At 38.4% G+C, this 22,298-nt stretch overlaps 1 protein-coding gene across 6 annotated transcripts in view; it reads right to left on the bottom strand.

The window, feature by feature from the left end:
- SPG11 (SPG11 vesicle trafficking associated, spatacsin) overlaps window positions 1-22,298 on the bottom strand; it is a 103,753-nt gene that overhangs the window by 75,695 nt on the left and 5,760 nt on the right. For all 6 annotated transcript variants that reach the window (XM_059913396.1, XM_059913395.1, XM_059913394.1 and 3 more), the window contains exons 5-8: window positions 17,830-17,967; window positions 17,194-17,642; window positions 15,972-16,117; window positions 6,158-6,290 (exon numbers count right to left, since the gene is read on the bottom strand). In XM_059913396.1, the coding sequence (XP_059769379.1) occupies window positions 6,158-6,290; window positions 15,972-16,117; window positions 17,194-17,642; window positions 17,830-17,967 (866 nt within the window). The remainder of the gene's footprint in view (window positions 1-6,157; window positions 6,291-15,971; window positions 16,118-17,193; window positions 17,643-17,829; window positions 17,968-22,298) is intronic.

The raw sequence follows: 22,298 nt of genomic DNA, 5'->3' as shown, positions 1-22,298 counted from the left end.
GTCTCCTGCAGAGGTGGGGGGTGGCTCTGTTTCACCGTGGGGACAAGGACACTGGCAGCAGAAGTTCTGGGAAGTACTCCTTGGCGTGAGCCCTCCCAGAGTCTGTCATTAGCCCCACCAAAGAGCCCAGGTAGGCTCCAGTGTTGGGTTGCCTCAGGCAAAACAACCAACAGGGAGGGAACCCAGCCCCACCCATCAACAGTCAAGTGGATTAAAGTTTTACGGAGCTCTGACCACCACAGCAACAGTCAGCTCTACCCACCACCAGAGCCTCCCATCAAGTCTCTTAGATAGCCTCAAACACCAGAGGGCAGCCAGCAGAAGCAAGAAAAACTACAAACCTGCAGCCTATGGAACAAAAACCACATTCACAGAAACATAGGCAAGATGAGAAGGCAGAGGGCTATATACCAGATGAAGGAACAAGATAAAACCCCAGAAAAACAACTAAATGAAGTGGAGATAGGCAACCTTCCAGAAAAAGAATTCAGAATAATGATAGTGAAGATGATCCAAGACCTCGGAATAAGAATGGAGGCAAAGATCGAGAAGATGCAAGAAATGTTTAACAAAGACCTAGAAGAATTAAAGAACAAACAAACAGAGATGAACAATACAATAACTGAAATGAAAACTACATTAGAAGGAATCAATAGCAGAATAACTGAGGCAGAAGAACAGATAAGTGACCTGGAAGACAGAATGGTGGAATTCACTGCTGCTGAACAGACTAAAGAAAAAAGAATGAAAAGAAATGAAGACACCCTAAGAGACCTCTGGGACAACATTAAACGCAACAACATTCGCATTATAGGGGTCCCAGAAGGAGAAGAGAGAGAGAAAGGACCAGAGAAAATATTTGAAGAGATTATAGTCGAACACTTCCCTAACATGGGAAAGGAAATAACCACCCAAGTCCAGGAAGCGCAGCAAGTCCCATACAGGATAAACCCAAGGAGAAACACGCCGACACACATAGTAATCAAATTGGCAAAAATTAAAGACAAAGAAAAATTATTGAAAGCAGCAAGGGAAAAATGACAAATAACATACAAGGGAACTCCCATAAGGTTAACAGCTGATTTCTCAGCAGAAACTCTACAAGCCAGAAGGGAGTGGCAGGATATACTTAAAGTGATGAAAGGGAAGAACCTACAACCAAGATTACTCTACCAGCAAGGATCTCATTTAGATTTGATGGAGAAATCAAAAGCTTTACAGACAAGCAAAAGGTAAGAGAATTCAGCACCACCAAACCAGCTCTACAACAAATGCTAAAGGAACTTCTCTAAGTGGGAAACACAAGAGAAGAAAAGGACCTACAAAAACAAACCCAAAACAATTAAGAAAATGGTCAAAGGAACATACATATCGATAATTACCTTAAACGTGAATGGATTAAATGCTCCAACCAAAACACACAGGCTTGCTGAATGGATACAAAAACAAGATCCGTATATATGCTATCTACAAGAGACCCACTTCAGACTTAGGGACACATACAGACTGAAAGTGAAGAGATGGAAAAAGATATTCCATGCAAATGGAAATCAAAAGAAAGCTGGAGTAGCTATACTCATATCAGATAAAATAGACTTTAAAATAAAGAATGTTACAAGAGACAAGGAAGGACACTACATAATGATCAAAGGATCAATCCAAGAAGAAGATATAACAATTATAAATATATATGCACCTAACATAGGAGCACCTCAATACATAAGGCAACTGCTAACAGCTATAAAAGAGGAAATCGACAGTAACACAATAATAGTGGGGGACTTTAACACCTCACTTACACCAATGGACAGATCATCCGAAATGAAAATAAATAAGGAAACAGAAGCTTTAAATGACACAATAGACCAGATAGATTTGATTGATATTTATAGGACATTCCATCCAAAAACAGCAGATTACACGTTCTTCTCAAGTGCGCACAGAACATTCTCCAGGATAGATCACAACTTGGGTCACAAATCAAGCCTCAGTAAATTTAAGAAAATTGAAATCATATCAAGCATCTTTACTGACTACAACGTTATGAGCTTAGAAATGAATTACAGGGAAAAAAACGTGAAAAGCACAAACACATGGAGGCTAAACAATACGTTACTAAATAACCAAGAGATCACTGAAGAAATCAAAGAGGAAATCAAAAAATACCTAGAGACAAATGACACTGAACACACGACGATCCGAAACCTATGAGATGCAGCAAAAGCAGTTCTAAGAGGGAAGTTTATAGCTATATAAGCCTACCTAAAGAAACAAGAAAAATCTCAAGTAAATAATCTAACCTTACACCTAAAGGAACTAGAGAAAGAAGAACAAACAAAACCCAAAGTTAGCAGAAGGAAAGATATCATAAAGATCAGAGTGGAAATAAATGAAATAGAAACAAAGAAAACAATAGCAAAGATCAATAAAACTAAAAGCTGCTTCTTTGAGAAAATAAACAAAATTGATAAGCCATTAGCCAGACTCATCAAGAAAAAGAGGGAGAGGACTCAAATCAATAAAATTAGAAATGAAAAAGGAGAAGTTACAACAGACACCACAGAAATACAAAGCATCCTAAGAGACTACTATAAGCAACTCTATGCCAATAAAATGGACAACCTGGAAGAAATGGACAAATTCTTAGAAAGGTATAACCTTCCAAGACTGAACCAGGAAGAAACAGAAAATATGAACAGACCAATCACAAGTAATGAAATTGAAACTGTGATTAAAACTCTTCCAACAAACAAAAGTCCAGGACCAGATGGCTTCACAGGTGAATTCTATCAAACATTTAGAGAAGAGCTAACACCCATCCTTCTCAAACTCTTCCAAAAAATTGCAGAGGAAGGAACACTCCCAAACTCATTCTATGAGGCCACCATCACCCTGATACCAAAACCAGACAAAATTCTACAAAAAAAGAAAATTACAGACCAATATCACTGATGAATATAGATGCAAAAATCCTCAACAATACACTAGCAAACAGAATCCAACAACACATTAAAAGGATCATACACCACGATCAAGTGGGATTTATCCCAGGGATGCAAGGATTCTTCAATATATGCAAATCAATCAATGTGATACACCATATTAACAAACTAAAGAATAAAAACCATATGATCATCTCAATAGATGCAGAAAAAGCTTTTGACAGAATTCAACACCCATTTATGATAACTCTCCAGAAAGTGGGCACAGAGGGAACCTACCTCAACATAATAAAGGCCATATACGACAAACCCACAGCAAACATCATTGTCAACAGTGAAAAACTGAAAGCATTTTCTCTAAGATCAGGAACGAGACAAGGGTGTCCACTCTCACCACTATTATACAACATAGTTTTGGAAGTCCTAGTCATGGCAATCAGAGAAGAAAAAAAAATAAAAGGAATACAAATTGGAAAAGAAGAAGTAAAACTGTCACTGTTTGCAGATGACATGATACTATACATAGAGAAACCTAAAAATGCCACCAGAAAACTACTAGAGCTAATCAATGAATTCAGTAAAGTTGCAGGATACAAAATTAATGCACAGAAATCTCTTGCATTCCTATACACTAATGATGAAAAGCCTGAAAGAGAAATTGTGGAAACACTCCCATTTACCGTTGCAACAAAAAGAATAAAATACCTAGGAATAAACCTACCTAGGGAGACAAAAGACCTGTATGCAGAAAACTATAAGACATTGATGAAAGAAATTAAAGATGATACCAACAGATGGAGACATATACCATGTTCTTGGATTGGAAGAATTAATATTGCGAAAATGACTATATTACCCAAAGCAATCTACAGATTCAATGCAATCCCTATCAAATTACCAATGGCATTTTTTACGGAGCTAGAACAAATCATCTTAAAATTTGTATGGAGACACAAAAGACCCCGAATAGCCAAAGCAGTCCTGAGGGAAAAAAACGGAGCTGGAGGAATCAGACTCCCTGACTTCAGACTATACTACAAAGCTACAGTAATCAAGACAATGTGGTACTGGCACAAAAACAGAAACATAGATCAATGGAATAAGATAGAAAGCCCAGAGATAAACCCACGCACCTATGGTCAACTAATCTATGACACAGGAGGCAAATATATACAATGGAGAAAAGACAGTCTCTTCAATAAGTGGTGCTGGGAAAACTGGACAGCTACATGGAAAAGAATGAAATTAGAACACTCCCTAACACCAAACACAAAAATAAACTCAAAATGGATTCGAGACCTAAATGTAAGACCGGACACTATAAAACTCTTAGAGGAAAACATAGGAAGAACACTCTTTGACATAAATCACAGCAAGATCTTTTTTGATCCACCTCCTAGAGTAATGGAAATAAAAACAAAAATAAACAAATGGGACCTAATGAAACTTCAAAGCTTTTGCACAGCAAAGGAAACCATAAACAAGACGAAAAGACAACCCTCAGAATGGCAGAGAATATTTGCAAACAAATCAACGGACAAAGGATTAATCTCTAAAATATATAAACAGCTCATGCAGCTCAATATTAAAGAAACAAACAACCCAAACCAAAAATGGTCAGAAGACCTAAATAGACATTTCTCCAAAGAAGACATACAGATGGCCAAGAAGCACATGAAAAGATGTTCAACGTCACTAATTATTAGAGAAATGCAAATCAAAACTACAATGAGGACTTCCCTGGTGGCACAGTGGTTAGGAGTCCGCCTGCCAATACAGGGGACATGGGTTCGGGCCCTGGTCTGGGAGGACCCCACATGCCGCAGAGCAGCTGGGCCCGTGCGCCACAACTACTGAGCCTGCGTGCCACAACTACTGAAGCCCGTGTGCCTGGAGCCTGTGCTCCACAGCAGGAGAGGCCGCCGCAGTGAGAGGCCCGTGCACTGCATCGAAGAGTGGCCCCCATTCGCCACAACTAGGGAAAGCCTGTGCACAGCAACGAAGACCCAACCAGCCATAAATAAATAAAATAAATTAAAAAAAAAAAAAAAACAAAACTACAATGAGGTATCACCTCACACCAGTTAGAATGGGCATCATCAGAAAATCTACAAACAACAAATGCTGCAGAGGGTGTGGAGAAAAGGGAACCCTCTTGCACTGTTGGTGGGAATGTAAATTGATACAGCCACTATGGAGAACAATATGGAGGTTCCTTAAAAAACTAAAAAAAAAAAAAAAAAAAAACAACTAAAAATAGAATTACCATATGACCCAGCAATCCCACTACTGGGCATATACCCTGAGAAAACCGCAATTCAAAAAGACACATGCACCCCAATGTTCATTGCAGCACTATTTACAATAGCCAGGTCATGGAAGCAACCTAAACGCCCATCGACAGATGAATGGATAAAGAAGATGTGGTACATATATACAATGGAATATTACTCAGCCATAAAAAGGAACGAAATTGGGTCATTTGTTGAGACGTGGATGGATCTAGAGACTGTCATACAGAGAGAAGTAAGTCAGAAAGAGAAAAACAAATATCGTATATTAACGCATCTATGTGGAACCTAGAAAAATGGTACAGATGAACCGGTTTGTGGGGCAGAAGTTGAGACACAGATGTAGAGAACAAACGTATGGACACCAAGGGGGGAAAACCGCGGTGGGGTGGGGATGGTGGTGTGCTGAATTGGGAGATTGGGATTGACATGTATACAATGATGTGTATAAAATTGATGACTGATTAAAAAATAAATAAATAAGTGAAAGCCAAAGTCCTGAAAAGAAGTTTTGGTAATGTAGCAAAAAAGCAGAAGAGTCAGGCTGGAAAGTCTTATAACAAGTCCCAGTCCCCAACTCAGCCAGCTGCACTGCCACTATACATCAATATCTCAGACAATTGCAAGAGTAGGAAATTTGTGCAAATGAATTTTATTCTCTTTTGAATAAAATTCTCTTGAATTTGAAAGATCATCTCTTCTTTACATACCAAAAATACAAAGCACAGTACAGGATATGAATAATCAACACCCAACATATGATAAGAACATTTATAGATTCTCACAACTATCTCAAGATTCCAGAAAGTAAATAAAATGTTATGACTGACACCTGGCAAATAAATAAGTCATCAGAAAACACAATAATTTGAAAGTGATTAAAAAGGAAAAATGATAAATACAAATGTAGAAGTCTCTACTTACGTTTTAAATATGAATGGGATGGAAAGTGATCAAACTGATCAGGTACAGAAGATTTTGAGGATGGACTCAAAAGATTTTCCTTGCTCTTCAAAAAGAAATCTACTGTGTCCAGCTGACGATTTTCTATTCCTGCCTGAGGTGAGAGAAAATCAGAAAAAAATTACAATAGGAAAAAAAATTGGGATACAGATTTTTTAAACTTTACAACTTAATGTACTAACACAAAGAGACACAGGCTATCTTTTTTTTTTTAAGATTTTTATTTATTTATTTATTTATGGCTGCGTCAGGTCTTTAGTTGCAGCACGCGGGATCTTCGTTGAGGCATGCAGGATCTTTCATCGCGGCGCACGGGCTCTTCGTTGCAGCGCACAGGCTTCTCTCTAGTTGGGGCATGCGGGTTTTCTCTCTCTAGTTGTGGTGTGCAGGCTCCAGGGTGCGTGGGCTCTGTAGTTGTGGTGTGCGGGTTCCAGAGCACGTGGGCTCTGTAGTTTGTGGCACGCAGGCTCTCTAGTTGAGGCGCGTGAGCTCAGTAGTTGTGGCGTGCAGGCTTAGTTGCCCCGCAGCATGTGGGATCTTAGTTCCCTGACCAGGGATCGAATCCGCGCCTGCTGCATTGGAAAGCAAGTTCCTTACCACTGGACCACCAGGGAAGTCCCCACAAGGCTATCTTTATCTTGCAAGAGTACCTGAGTTCTAGTGAGGATTCTGACAATGACCATGTGACTTGGGGCAAGTCTCTGTAACCTTTCTGAACATCAGTTCTGCTTTAGCTCTACCATTCTGTAATTCTAACACCATTCAAAGCTAGGTACTCAGGGATCACCCTCACAGTTATCGTCTATTTGAATTAAAATGTTAAAGCAGTATGATACAAAGTTAAACTGAAAAAGCAGGCTAAATACAGACTCCCATTTCTAAAGTAGGCATCTGAGGAAAGTTTTCTATAAAGAACACGTAAAAATCACAGATTTAAAAATATATATACAGTTGACCCTTGAACAACTCAGGAGTTAGGGACGCTGACCCTCCTGTGCAGTGGAAAACCCATGTATAACTCTACAGTCATCACTCTGAATCAGAGGTTCCACATCCATGTATTCAACCAGCCTTGGATTGTGCAGTACTGTAGTACTCACTATTGAAAAAAGTCATCATACAAGCGGACCCGCGCAGCTCAAACCCATGTTGTTCACGGGTCAATTATGTGTGTGTGTTTATAAAATATACCTTTAAATGCTCAGTTGAACTGGAAAGAAAGAGAAAAATCCACAGAGAGTACAAACAAATCTCTGATGGCCTAAATAAAGCAGGGGCTGAAAAACAGGGCCCACCAACCAAATTCAACTCCTGTCTGTCTTTGTAAATGAAGTTTTATGGGAACATGGCCACATCCGTTCATTTACCTATTGTCAATGGCTATAATGACATATCTGAGTATTTGTAACAGAAATCTTCCTGGAAAGCCTAAAATATTTACTTTCTGGTCCTTGACAGAAAAACTTTCCCGTGCCTAGCCTAAAGCACTGTGCCTAAGAATCACCTGGAGGGCTTGTTAAAATGTGGATTGCTGAGCCCATTCCCCAGAGACTCTGATTCCCTAAGTCTGGGGTGGGGCCTGAAAATTCACATTTCTAATAAATCTGCAGGAGATAGTGATGCTGCTGGTCTGGGGACCACACTGAGAATCAACGGGCTGAAGTTCGGGGTGCTAGGCCAGGCAGGCCAGGTGAGAGGTATTGGTGAAAGTTATGTGTGAAGGAAGAAAAGAGAGGATAAACCTAGGGTCTATGCACAGTGACAATCTCCAAGAGAAGATGAACTAGAAAAATTACTCCACCAGAGGGAGACCATAAACAAACCATGCCTTTGCACTAGGTAGTAAAAGGAAAAACTATATTATGTATGGTTAAATAAGAACATTATTGCTCTTAGGAGATATACGTTAAAGTACTTAGAATGAAAAGTTATGAAGTTTGCAACTTTCAAATAGTTCAGCAAAAATAAGAAGTACACATACAGTCAAAACAAATGTGGCAAAATGTTAACAGTCGGTAAATGGTAAAGAGGTAAATGGATGCTCATTTTACTACTTTTATAATTTTCCTATAAATTTGAAAAATTTCAAAATAACACATTTAAAAATAATGACCAAATAGTAATTCTAGAAATAAAAAAAATAAAAATTGAAACTAGATGCTCAGTGGATGTATTTAATACCAGATTAGATATAGCTGAAAAGAGAAATAACGAGCTGAAAGAGTGATATAAAGGAATTATCCAAAGACATGAGTTAAGAGAGATTAAGAGAAACTGAGGAAAGTATGAAAATTCTAACTACTTCTGATGGAAGTACCACTGTGACAACTGGAAAATGCATATTCAATTTTCACACACATGGAACATTTATGAAACTGAGTACTTACTAGGCTATCCTTGAGTCTCAACAAATTCACTCGTTTGTATGTGGGGGGAAACTAAGGCCAAAACAATGCTGTAATACCACATCATCCTAATTAAACTCACTACATGGACACACTATGTATAAAGACAGAGGCTTTACAGTCACACTGCCTGGGTTCAAACCCTGGTGCAACTGCTTAGTGTCCAACTATATCTGTATTAGAATTCACAACCTCTTATTCACAGAAAGATAGACAAGATGAAAAGGCAGAGAGCTACATACCAGATGAAGGAACAAGATAAAACCCCAGAAAAACAACTAAATGAAGAGGAGATAGGCAACCTCCCAGAAAAAGAATTCAGAATAATGATAGTGAAGATGATCCAGGACCTCGGAATAAGAATGGAGGCAAAGATCGAGAAGATGCAAGAAATGTTTAACAAAGACCTAGAAGAATAAAAGAACAAACAAACAGAGATGAACAATACAATAACTGAAATGAAAACTACACTAGAAGGAATCAATAGCAGAATAACTGAGGCAGAAGAACGGATAAGTGACCTGGAAGACAGAATGGTGAATTCACTGCTGCTGAACAGACTAAAGAAAAAAGAATGAAAAGAAATGAAGACACCCTAAGAGACCTCTGGGACAACATTAAACGCAACAACATTCGCATTATAGGGGTCCCAGAAGGAGAAGAGAGAGAGAAAGGACCAGAGAAAATATTTGAAGAGATTATAATCGAAAACTTCCCTAACATGGGAAAGGAAATAGCCACCCAAGTCCAGGAAGCACAGCGAGTCCCATACAGGATAAACCCAAGGAGAAACACACCGACACACATAGTAATCAAATTGGCAAAAATTAAAGACAAAGAAAAATTATTGAAAGCAGCAAGGGAAAAATGACAAATAACATACAAGGGAACTCCCATAAGGTTAACAGCTGATTTCTCAGCAGAAACTCTACAAGCCAGAAGGGAGTGGCAGGATATACTTAAAGTGATGAAAGGGAAGAACCTACAACCAAGATTACTCTACCCGGCAAGGATCTCATTCAGATTTGATGGAGAAATCAAAAGCTTTACAGACAAACAAAAGGTAAGAGAATTCAGCACCACCAAACCAGCTCTACAACAAATGCTAAAGGAATTTCTCTAAGTGGGAAACACAAGAGAAGAAAAGGACCTACAAAAACAAACCCAAAACAATTAAGAAAATGGTCAAAGGAACATACATATCGATAATTACCTTAAACGTGAATGGATTAAATGCTCCAACCAAAACACACAGGCTTGCTGAATGGATACAAAGACAAGACCCATATATATGCTGTCTACAAGAGACCCACTTCAGACCTAGGGACACATACAGACTGAAAGTGAGGGGATGGAAAAAGATATTCCATGCAAATGGAAATCAAAAGAAAGCTGGAGTAGCTATACTCATATCAGATAAGATAGACTTTAAAATAAAGAATGTTACAAGAGACAAGAAAGGACACTACATAATGATCAAGGGATCAATCCAAGAAGAAGATATAACAATTATAAATATACATGCACCCAACACAGGAGCACCTCAATACATAAGGCAACTGCTAACAGCTATAAAAGAGGAAATCGACAGTAACACAATAATAGTGGGGGACTTTAACACCTCACTTACACCAATGGACAAATCATCCAAAATGAAAATAAATAAGGAAACACAAGCTTTAAATAACACAATAGACCAGATAGATTTAATTGATATTTATAGGACATTCCATCCAAAAACAGCAGATTACACGTTCTTCTCAAGTGCTCACGGAACATTCTCCAGGATAGATCACAACTTGGGTCACAAATCAAGCCTCAGTAAATTTAAGAAAATTGAAATCATATCAAGCATCTTTTCTGACCACAACGTTATGAGATTAGAAATGAATTACAGGGAAAAAAACGTAAAAAACACAAACACATGGAGGCTAAACACTACGTTACTAAATAACCAAGAGATCATTGAAGAAATCAAAGAGGAAATCAAAAAATACCTAGAGACAAATGACAATGAACACACGACGATCCAAAACCTATGGGATGCAGCAAAAGCAGTTCTAAGAGGGAACTTTATAGCTATACAAGCCTACCTAAAGAAACAAGAAAAACCTCAAGTAAACAATCTAACTTTACACCTAAAGGAACTAGAGAAAGGAGAACATACAAAACCTAAAGTTAGCAGAAGGAAAGAAATCATAAAGATCAGAGCGGAAATAAATGAAATAGAAACAAAGAAAACAATAGCAAAGATCAATAAAACTAAAAGCTGCTTCTTTGAGAAGATAAACAAAATTGATAAGCCATTAGCCAGACTCATCAAGAAAAAGAGGGAGAGGACTCAAATCAGTAAAATCAGAAATGAAAAAGGAGAAGTTACAACAGACACAGCAGAAATACAAAACATCCTAAGAGACTACTACAAGCAACTCTATGCCAATAAAATGGACGACCTGGAAGAAATGGACAAATTTTTAGAAAGGTATAGCCTTCCAAGACTGAACCAGGAAGAAACAGAAAATATGAACAGACCAATCACAAGTAATGAAATTGAAACTGTGATTAAAACTCTTCCAACAAACAAAAGTCCAGGACCAGATGGCTTCACAGGTGAATTCTATCAAACATTTAGAGAAGAGCTAACACCCATTCTTCTCAAACTCTTCCAAAAAATTGCAGAGGAAGGAACACTCCCAAACTCATTCTATGAGGCCACCATCACCCTGATACCAAAACCAGACAAAGATACTACAAAAAAAGAAAATTACAGACCAATATCACTGATGAATATAGATGCAAAAATCCTCAACAAAATACTAGCAAACAGAATCTAACAACACATTAAAAGGATCATACACCACGATCAAGTGGGATTTATCCCAGGGATGCAAGGATTCTTCAATATACGCAAATCAATCAATGTGATACACCATATTAACAAACTGAAGAATAAAAACCATATGATCATCTCAATAGATGCAGAAAAAGCTTCTGACAAAATTCAACACCCATTTATGATAAAAACTCTCCAGAAAGTGGGCATAGAGGGAACTTTCCTCAACATAATAAAGGCCATATATGACAAACCCACAGCAAACATCATTCTCAATGGTGAAAAACTGGAAGCATTTCCTCTAAGATCAGGAACGAGACAAGGATGTCCACTCTCACCACTATTATTCAACATAGTTTGGAAGTCCTAGCCACGGCAATCAGAGAAGAAAAAGAAATAAAAGGAATACAAATTGGAAAAGAAGAAGTAAAACTGTCACTGTTTGCAGATGACATGATACTATACATAGAGAATCCTAAAAATGCCACCAGAAAACTACTAGAGCTAATCAATGAATTTGGTAAAGTTGCAGGATACAAAATTAATGCACAGAAATCTCTTGCATTCCTATACACCAATGATGAAAAATCTGAAAGAGAAATTATGGAAACACTCCCATTTACCATTGCAACAAAAAGAATAAAATACCTAGGAATAAACCTACCTAGGGAGACAAAAGACCTGTATGCAGAAAACTATAAGACACTGATGAAAGAAATTAAAGATGATACCAACAGATAGAGAGATATACCATGTTCTTGGATTGGAAGAATCAATATTGTGAAAATGACTATATTACCCAAAGCAATCTACAGATTCAATGCAATCCCTATCAAATTACCAATGGTATTTTTTATGGAACTAGAACAAATCATCTTAAAATTTGTATGGCAACACAAAAGACCCCGAATAGCCAAAGCAGTCTTGAGGGAAAAAAACGGAGCTGGAGGAATCAGACTCCCTGACTTCAGACTATACTACAAAGCTACAGTAATCAAGACAATGTGGTACTGGCACAAAAACAGAAACATAGATCAGTGGAACAGGATAGAAAGCCCAGAGATAAACCCACGCACCTATGGTCAACTAATCTATGACAAAGGAGGCAAAGATATACAATGGAGAAAAGACAGTCTCTTCAATAAGTGGTGCTGGGAAAACTGGACAGCTACATGTAAAAGAATGAAATTAGAATACTCCCTAACACCATACACAAAAATAAACTCAAAATGGATTCGAGACCTAAATGTAAGACCGGACACTATAAAACTCTTAGAGGAAAACATAGGAAGAACACTCTTTGACATAAATCACAGCAAGATCTTTTCTGATCCACCTCCTAGAGTAATGGAAATAAAAACAAAAATAAACAAATGGGACCTAATGAAACTTCAAAGCTTTTGCACAGCAAAGGAAACCATAAACAAGACCAAGACAACCCTCAGAATGGGAGAAAATATTTGCAAACGAATCAACAGACAAAGGATTAATCTCCAAAATATATAAACAGCTCATTCAGCTCAATATTAAAGAAACAAACAACCCAATCCAAAAATGGGCAGAAGACCTAAATAGACATTTCTCCAAAGAAGACATACAGATGGCCAAGAAGCACATGAAAAGATGCTCAACATCACTAATTATTAGAGAAATGCAAATCAAAACTACAATGAGGTATCACCTCACACCAGTTAGAATGGGCATCATCAGAAAATCTACAAACAACAAATGCTGGAGAGGGTGTGGAGAAAAGGGAACCCTCTTGCACTGTTGGTGGGAATGTAAATTGATACAGCCACTATGGAGAACAATATGGAGGTTCCTTAAAAAACTAAAAATAGATTTACCATATGATCCAGCAATCCCACTACTGGGCGTATACCCAGAGAAAACCATAATTCAAAAAGACACATGCACCCCAATGTTCATTGCAGCACTATTTACAATAGCCAGGTCATGGAAGCAACCTAAATGCCCATCGACAGACGAATGGTTAAAGAAGATGTGGTACATATATACAATGGAATATTACTCAGCCATAAAGAGGAACGAAATTGAGTCATTTGCTGAGACGTGGATAGATCTAGAGACTGTCATACAGAGTGAAGTAAGTCAGAAAGAGAAAAACAAATATCATATATTAACGCACATATGTGGAACCTAGAAAAATGGTACAGATGAGCCGGTTTGCAGGGCAGAAGTTGAGACACAGATGTAGAGAACAGACTTATGGACACCAAGGGGGGAAAACTGCGGTGGGTTGGGGATGGTGGTGTGCTGAATTGGGCGATTGGGATTGACATGTATATACTGATGTGTATAAAATTGATGACTAACAAGAACCTGCAGTATAAAAACAAACAAACAAACAAACAAACAAAATAAGAATTCACAACCTCTCTGTGTTCCCTCACCTATAAAATGGAAATAATAAACAATATTTATCTATAGATAAGAAAATTAATGAGCTAGTATCTGACTATTAACATTAATATTTAGGAAAAATAACTATAGGAAATAACCTAAGAGTAAACACTATTCCTTCTGAATAATAGATTTATAAGAGACTAATTTTCTTTTTTCTCCCATTCTCAAATTTTCTACAATAAATATTTTGTAGTATATTAAGGTAAGTTTTTCAACAAATGGTGCTGGACTATTGAATATCCAAATGCAAAAGAATGAGGTTGGGTCCCTTCCACTGACCGTACACAAAAATTAATCAAAATGCATCAAAGACCTAAACGTAAGAACTAAAACTATAAAACTTTTATAAGAGTAAATCTTCATGACCTCAGAATAGGCACTGGTTTCTTAGATATGACACCAAAAGCCCAAGTGACCAAAAAAAAAAAACCCAAAAAACAAGAAAAAAGGTAAACTAACTTCATCAAAATTAAAAACTTTTGTGTTTCAAAGGACACCATCAAGAAGGTGAAAAGACAACCCATAAAAACAGGAGAAAATATTTACAAATCATATATCTCATAAAGGTCTAGAATATAGAAAGAACTCTTAGAATTCAAAAATAAAAACAAATAACTCAATTACAAAATGAACAAAGGATTTAAGTAGACATTTCTCCAAAGAGATACACACATGGCCAGTAAGCATTTGAAAACATGTTCAACACATTAGTCATTAGGAAATGCAAGTCAAAACCACACGAGATACCACTTCACTTTGACTTCACAGCTAGTAGGATGGCTATGATAATTAAAAATTGGACAATAACAAGTTTTGGTGAGAATGGAGAGCTACAGGAACTCCCACACATTGCTGGTGGGAATGTAAAATAGTGTAACCACTGTGAAACTGTGAAACTGTGAAAACAGTTTGGTGGTTCTTCAGAAAGTTAAATGACTTCGTAATTCCACTGCCAGGTGTATACCCAAGAGAAATAAACACACATGACAACACAAAAACTAGTACACCACCTTTCATCACAGGATAATTCCTAACAGCCAAAAAGGAAAAACCACCTAAATGTCCATCGACTGATGAATGGATAAAAAATATCTGCTTTATCCACATAATGGAATGTTATTCAGCCATAAAAACGAATGAAGTACTGACACATGCGACATGGATGAGCCTTGAAAACATGCCAAACGACAGAAGCCAGTCATGAAAGGCCACATTTTTTATAATTCCATTTATATGAAATTGTCAGAATAGGCAAATCCAGAGACAGAAACGAGATTAAGTGTTTAGAAATTAGGGTTTGTGAGGAATTGGGAGTGATTGCTAATGGGTATGCTGTTTCTCTTTGGGGTGATGAAAATGTTCTGGAATTACACAGGATGGTTGTATAACTCTGAATATACTAAAACCCACTGAATTGTACATTAGATAGGTGAATTTTATGGTATGTGAATTATATCTCAATAAAGCTGCCACTAAAAAAACAGTCTGGTACATAACATTATTAACTTCCAGTTTTCGACCTTGCTGGGCTGTGTGGTACAGTAGAAAGTGCCCTGATTTTGATTCTAGACCCTGCCTTATTAGTATGGCTATGGGCCACTCACTCAACCCTTCTGAGCCTTACGTTTTTCATCTGTAAAATGAAATGAATAAAAACTACCCAACCCGTCGCATGTGATTATTTTAGCACAATTTAGAGAATTCATAAAAAAGAGTGTTTGTGAACTATAAAATGCTACATAAATTCAGGTATGTCACTACCACAGCTGGATTAGAGGATTAGGGGCTATAGAGTAGGAATAAGAGATCACTCCTGCTCGAGCTTTCCATAGCTTGTTTCCACTTCATTTATTCTCATCAGCTTATTGTTGCCTCCAACTCTCGTAACTTTTTCTTTCTTAAATAGTGTTTATTATAATCTTTTAAAGCCGAAAAGGGTAAACTGCTAAGCAAAATTATGGTAAAAAAACCACCAAAACTAACCAAACGGATGGGTAGAGGCTACAGATCCTTTGCTGCTAAGTTAAATGAATCTCCGAAATTGTTAGTCAAATAAGGGTAGATGACAGAAAATAACCAAGCAAAGTTCTACAGACATTAATTCTGTTACCTCTAGTGCATGTATAGGAATGGAGCACCTCCCCCAACCATTGAGATGGCAAAGAGAGTCCACAGTGCTGGCACTTCCATGGATCATTAGCCTATTTAAAAATTCCTCTTGAGTCAAACCAAACAAAATCAGAGAGAGTCCACCTTCTATAAGAAAAAAAAGTTAGCTTTAATAAATTATTAGGAGTTAGGTTTTAGGATTATGACAGGAATTTCTAATTACTCAATACTTCAGCATTGTAATTACAAATAGATTTATTGGGTACTAGTAACTAATGACCTGAAGTAATAAATTCATCATGATTTTTCAAAGAATGTTATTTTTTAAAACAGTAACTGCAAGACAAATTCTCATAAGAACAATGCATCCTATGAAATAACATTGAACCTCTCTTTTCTACATTGTACTATATTGCACAATCAATACCTGGAACCTTTAACTATTTACCGAGATGTCAGATTTCTGGTTTACTAAAATAAAACAATTAATAGCATCCTCTTGACACAAAGAAATACATGATTACCAAAATTGAGATACTGAAGAAGAAACACATGGTTAGTTCAATGAGAACACTCAGTAGCTTTATAGGAGGTTATGGCATAAATGCTGAATCAATGTATATCTGACACACCAAACCCAAATGCCTATGGGACCAAACAGGTGGGGAGAAGAAGTGCAAGAAAACCTAACCTGAAAGAAACTAACCCATCTAAGAGCACTGAAATTTGGCTCCAATCCATAAATTACTATGAGGGATGAGGGGCAGTGTGGCAGATCTTTTAATTTTTCAGTAACAACTGAAATTCCAGATTTCGTGTGAAACCCTCTAATTTTACATGTTTATAATAAATAAAATATTTTTTAAAAAGCCTAGGTAGTGTAGGCCAAACAAAATGAATCTGAGTTCATGCATGGCCCACGAGCTAACAGCTTGCAACCTTTGCCTGTACAGACTGAAGTCCCATGAACGACTCGCTGGGTTAAAACCAACCTTTCTTACTCTTAAACTCTTCCTGACTCAGTCCTAGCACTTAGCTGAGCAGAAATAACCTTAATTAAAAATCAAACACATGAGACAACATTACTGAGAGTAACACCAAATTTTCTCCATCAAAGCCTAGGCTTAGAGGAGTAGGCACCACCACCACCCGGGCAGCAGAAGTAAAATAGGTAAGAGAGCACCTCTCAGCATGGATTTCAACCTGATACAAGACATTCTCACCTGTCAAAACAAGGCACAGTTGCTGGTCTCCACCACTGTCTACAGGAATACACTTCTTGCCCAGCGAAAAACACTGCATGCTCTGGGTCTCCAAATCCCACAGGACAATGGTACAGCCCGTCCTTTCAACTGACCAAGTAAACAGCGCAGTGAAGCCTGTCACAGACATACATGTAAGCTCAAGGGGTTCCTCCTGTTCACTGATGTGTATTCTTTTCCATGATCTTCCTGAATCACTGGTCTTGGCAGAACCTTTCTGTGGAAAACTATACTGGCTGCACATTACATCCTGTGGAGTGAAGGCCCAGTTTGGCACACTGGTACTGTGGTTACCAGATTCAGGGGGCTCCAAATGCAAAATATCCTGGAACCACGGAGCACAACAGGTACCTTCCAGCTTGGAGTTCTTGATTGTTTCATTCAGTGATGACAGCTGGGCTTTCCAAGACCTGGAAGATAGGGCAGAACTTACATCTGTGACAGTGAAAGGCACAAAGGAAAGCACTAAACCAAGCAAAGATGCACTTAGGAAAATAAAAGTGTCTACCTCTGTAAAGACTTTTAGTGAAAAGGCACAGTATCAGCATGACAAAAAATGGAAATAATAAAGTAAATCCAAAAAGGAGGTTTCTGTACCGATCAACTTGGAAGGAAAACTTGGTCAGTTTCATGTTGTAGTCAGAATTAACAGGATCATCTTCATCTATCCCCTTAGGGCCTTCAATAGGAATGTCTTCTAGTGTTCTTTCACATAGTAGGTGTCCTGGGTATTGCCTATGTTTTAAAAACAATAGTCATGGTAAAAAAAATGATGATCAAACAAAATCTGTGTTATTATTGCTCCTGTTAAAAATGGAAGGGCAGGGGAAGGGGGGAACTTCCCTGGTGGTCCAGTGGTTAAGAATCCACCTTCCAATGCAGGGGATGCGGGTTTGATCCCTGGTCAGGGAACTAAGGTCCCACATATTGCGGGGTGACTAAGCCCGCACGCCACAACTAAAGAGCCTGCGTGCTGCAACTACAGAGCCTATGTGCGCTGGAGCCTGTGCGCCACAACTAGAGAAAAGCCTGCACGCTGCAACTAAGGGCCAAATGCAGCCAAAAATGAAATAAATAAATATATATTTAAAAAAAATGGAAGGGGGTATGGGGTGGAGGTGTTACAGAGTAGAAAGAGTATAGACAATAAGTTTCCTTTACCCAGACTCCTTACCTCCATTGCTTAAGGCAGATTGATAAAGTCAGCCTTAAAAATTTGACCCAGTTGTAACTATGTGTGAAGATAGATGTCAACTAGATTGATTGTGGTGATCATTTCACAATATACATAGATATATGTTGTGTATTTGAAACTAATATAATGTTTATGTCAATTAAAAAATATTTGACCCTTAAGGAAAGTTAGCTTTATGTAGATAAAAGCATGGATTATCTGCTACATTGTAGATGTTGTGCTAAAAACTTTACCTAAACTAAGGTATTTGAGCCTTTCAACAACCCTATGAGGTAAACAGAAGCCAGTTTTGTAGATACAGAAAGTAAGGCTCAAACAGTGGAGCTGGATTTGAACCAGGTGAATGTGACCATAAGCCCAGGTTTTTAATCAGTCACCATACCGCCACCACAAATTAAGACTTAGGCTGAGACCCGGGGAACACATAAAAGCTAGGAAAGCAAAGTATGAGTGCAGGTGTGGATGGAGAGTGTATGTGGAAAGAGGGCTGTCACATTGCAGAAGGACAAAGAAGGCTACAGTGGTTAAAGCATAGTGAATGAGAAGCAAGGTGGTGTGAGATGAGGCTGGAGAGCTTGGCAAGAGCCAGATGGGGTCAGGTTTTATGGGCTACTAAGGATTCTTAGCTTCTATCTTGGGGTCGGGGGGCGGCGCGGGAAGAAGCTAAATAAGGGTTTTACGCAGAGAAGCCATATGATCAGACACAGAGGAGTAGCTGTGGGGAGAATGGGATGCATGTAAACCCCCTGAACACTTAAATTATTAACCCTTTCAACAATTTGAAGGTAACAGCTTGATATACATTTGTCAAGGAGATGATGTTAGAGAAGGCAGGGTGACAGTGAGAAAATATGATCCATGGAGAAGGTAGTTCCCGCACCAACAAAAGATACATACCCTGCCCCAGATGTTCATACCTGGCTATACTCTGATAAGACATGCATTGTAACACCACCACTCTGGCTACTCCGTAGATGATGGATTTGAGGGGGGAAGAACAGATATGGGGAGACCAATTACGAGGCTGGTAAGCTAGTTCAGGTAAGTGATGACAGTGGAATAGATCACAATGACGACAGAGGAGTTGAGACAAGTGGGCAGATTCAAGACACACTCAGGAGCTAGAATGGCTAGGACCTGGTGATTAGCTGGATGTGGATCTAATACTTAAAAGAGGCTAGAGATCTAGAAAAGAGAGGAAACAGAAAACGGTCCCTGAGAAGGAGGGAAGGAATGGGGTCCAGAGTACACACAGAAGGACTGGCCTTCATAGGAGAAGGGAATCCCTCCATTGTAACAGGAGGGAAGATGGAGAAGACGAGTGCAGGAAAGTGGGTTTGCAATTTAATGTGAGAAACTGAAGGAGCTCCCATTAGATGGGTTCTACTTCCTTTATAAAGTTGGAGGTAAAGTCATCCAAGAACAGTTGGGGGTAAAGAGATGAATAAAGGTTTGAGGAAAATGGAGGTTTAAAACATTGTTGTAAAGAATGGACTCATGAAAAATCATTGTAAAATTTCCAGGCAACATGAGAGACCACAGAAGGCCCTGGATGTGAACTTATTATAGTGGTATCAATTTTCCTCTGTGGTTTTCTCACAAGTGCTCAGTTGCTTGAGTGCAGGGAATGAGAAGACAGAATAAAAAAAAAAGATTTGTCAGATCAAGTGCTACCACAGGGCAGGAGCAAGAGTTTAGGGCTCATTCAAGAAAGTGACTGAAATGACAGGTCATAGAATCTATGCTGTAAAGGGAGGGCAGTGAAGACAGAGGGGGCTCCTGTCTTCACTTGTGAAGTCAGCATATTAGAAATTCCAGTGAGGTCAGATGAGAGAAGTGGGGGTACTTGAGTAAGCAAGCTGTACAGTTTGGCAAGTTGTGCTCAGAGTGGGATGTATAGAAGAGTGATTTGGGGGAGGAGCCGTGTCATATAATGACAAAGCCCTGGGTATGACTATGGGAATGGACAGCTAAGGTAAACTGGAAGAAAAAGTCATTGACAGTGAATTGAATGGACAAACCATGAGGAGCTTACATGGAGCTTACAAACTCTGTAGGCAACACAAAAAAATTAGAGAAATAATATAAGACTATACACAATTAAGTGCTAAACTGTAGTTCAAAGCAAAAGTGCTACAGAAGTTCAAAGGAGAGAAAAATTATAAAATGAGTAGAAATTTACAAGTGGAAGGGATTTTAGTAAGGAATGACTTCATGAAAGAGGTGGATCTCAAAGCATGAATAGGACTTGATAAAATGAAAAGGGGTGGCTGACTTTCTGTATGGCAGGAAAGAACAACTAGGGTCAGGAGGCAGGAATGGTAAAAAAACACTGTTAGATTTCAGAGTACACTTAGAAAATAAACATGCAGTCAACTTCCTCAAGAAATTATACTAATTAAAGAGCACTCATGTAAATAATTAACAAACAGAGATCACTCATTTAGTTGGACAGGACAGATCCCTAAATTGACTATAGGGAACAGAACAGCAGCTCTTCACTGGCTGATGTTCCAGTGGCTGAGTTCAATGAAATTTGTTCAAAGGAATGTGCCTGGTGCCCACTTCAGTGTTCTTCTCTTGCGGTGTTGCCAAAACATCCAGAGGAACAGAACCCTACACTCAAGGATCAGAGTAGCTGAGTGGGCTTTCCTTCCCCCCCTCACCTGTCAAATTATTTTCCAAGGAAGTTGATTAGAAGGTAACTCTACACATACAGGATATATTTTAGTCAGTGAAAATGGCCTACTGATACACAAGCACACAGTCTGAAAATGTGACAATCATCCCTGCTCAAAGATTAAAAAAAAAAAAAAGTATTAAAAGGCCATTGAAAACAAATGAAAAAATCACAGTAGTAAGAAGTTCTGGCTGATATGTGAAGATGAAATTAATCCTTTTTTGTAATCCAAACAATGAGCAATAAACCCATCAAAGTACATTCCCAATTTCTCAAGGATATGTTTATTTCATTCATATTAAGTTAGGACCAAAAATCCTAATGGTTTGAAATGTCCCTTAATACTGAAAGTCATAAATGTGGATTACCCTACTTGCAAGTTTCAATAAACAAGGTGCCGTGTGTGTATGTGTGTGTATGCATACACACATATTCCTTTCAAACATTATAGAATTGGAAGCAATTAGAATTTCTAAATCAAAAAGCTACACAAAGAAATACTCAATTTTCACTAATATATTTAGGAAGTGTGTGGGCCCTCCAAGGGAAACACCTGAGGAAATCCTAAAATGGAGAAAGCACAGTTAATACATCTTGTCAAAGTCCTTAAGTGAAAAGTGATCCCCTAGGCAGCCAGGACCCTAACCCACATAAGATACAATTCTAACACAGGGTAAATCCCATTTTTCTTCTACTCTAGTGTTGAGAAGAAGTGAGTAGATAATGTATAATAGCTAAGGGCTTTTAAAATTGTGCTTGGTTACTTTTTACGTATGATGATATAAGCCATATATAATAATAAATATAAATCAAAATCAAACTTGGATATGTATCCAGAAATAAAAAGGTAGCCAGTGGTCACTTGTACATATTTTTATATAGTAACAAGCTCATTAGGTAGTAGCTAGAATGTGATCAAGAAATAGAGGAAGGGCTTCCCTGGTGGCGCAGCGGTTGCGAATCTGCCTGCTAATGCAGGGGACACGGGTTCGAGCTCTGGTCTGGGAAGATCCCACATGCCGCGGAGCAACTAGGCCCGTGAGCCACAACTACTGAGCCTGCACGTCTGGAGCCTGTGCTCTGCAACAAGAGAGGCCACGACAGTGAGAGGCCTGTGCACCGCGATGAAGAGTGGCCCCCGCTTGCCGCAACCAGAGAAAGCCCTAGCACAGAAATGAAGACCCAACATAT

Source organism: Balaenoptera ricei, chromosome 2, assembly GCF_028023285.1.
Source record: "Balaenoptera ricei isolate mBalRic1 chromosome 2, mBalRic1.hap2, whole genome shotgun sequence".
Lineage (NCBI taxonomy): Eukaryota > Metazoa > Chordata > Mammalia > Artiodactyla > Balaenopteridae > Balaenoptera > Balaenoptera ricei.
This window is presented reverse-complemented; position numbering and strand designations above follow the sequence as displayed.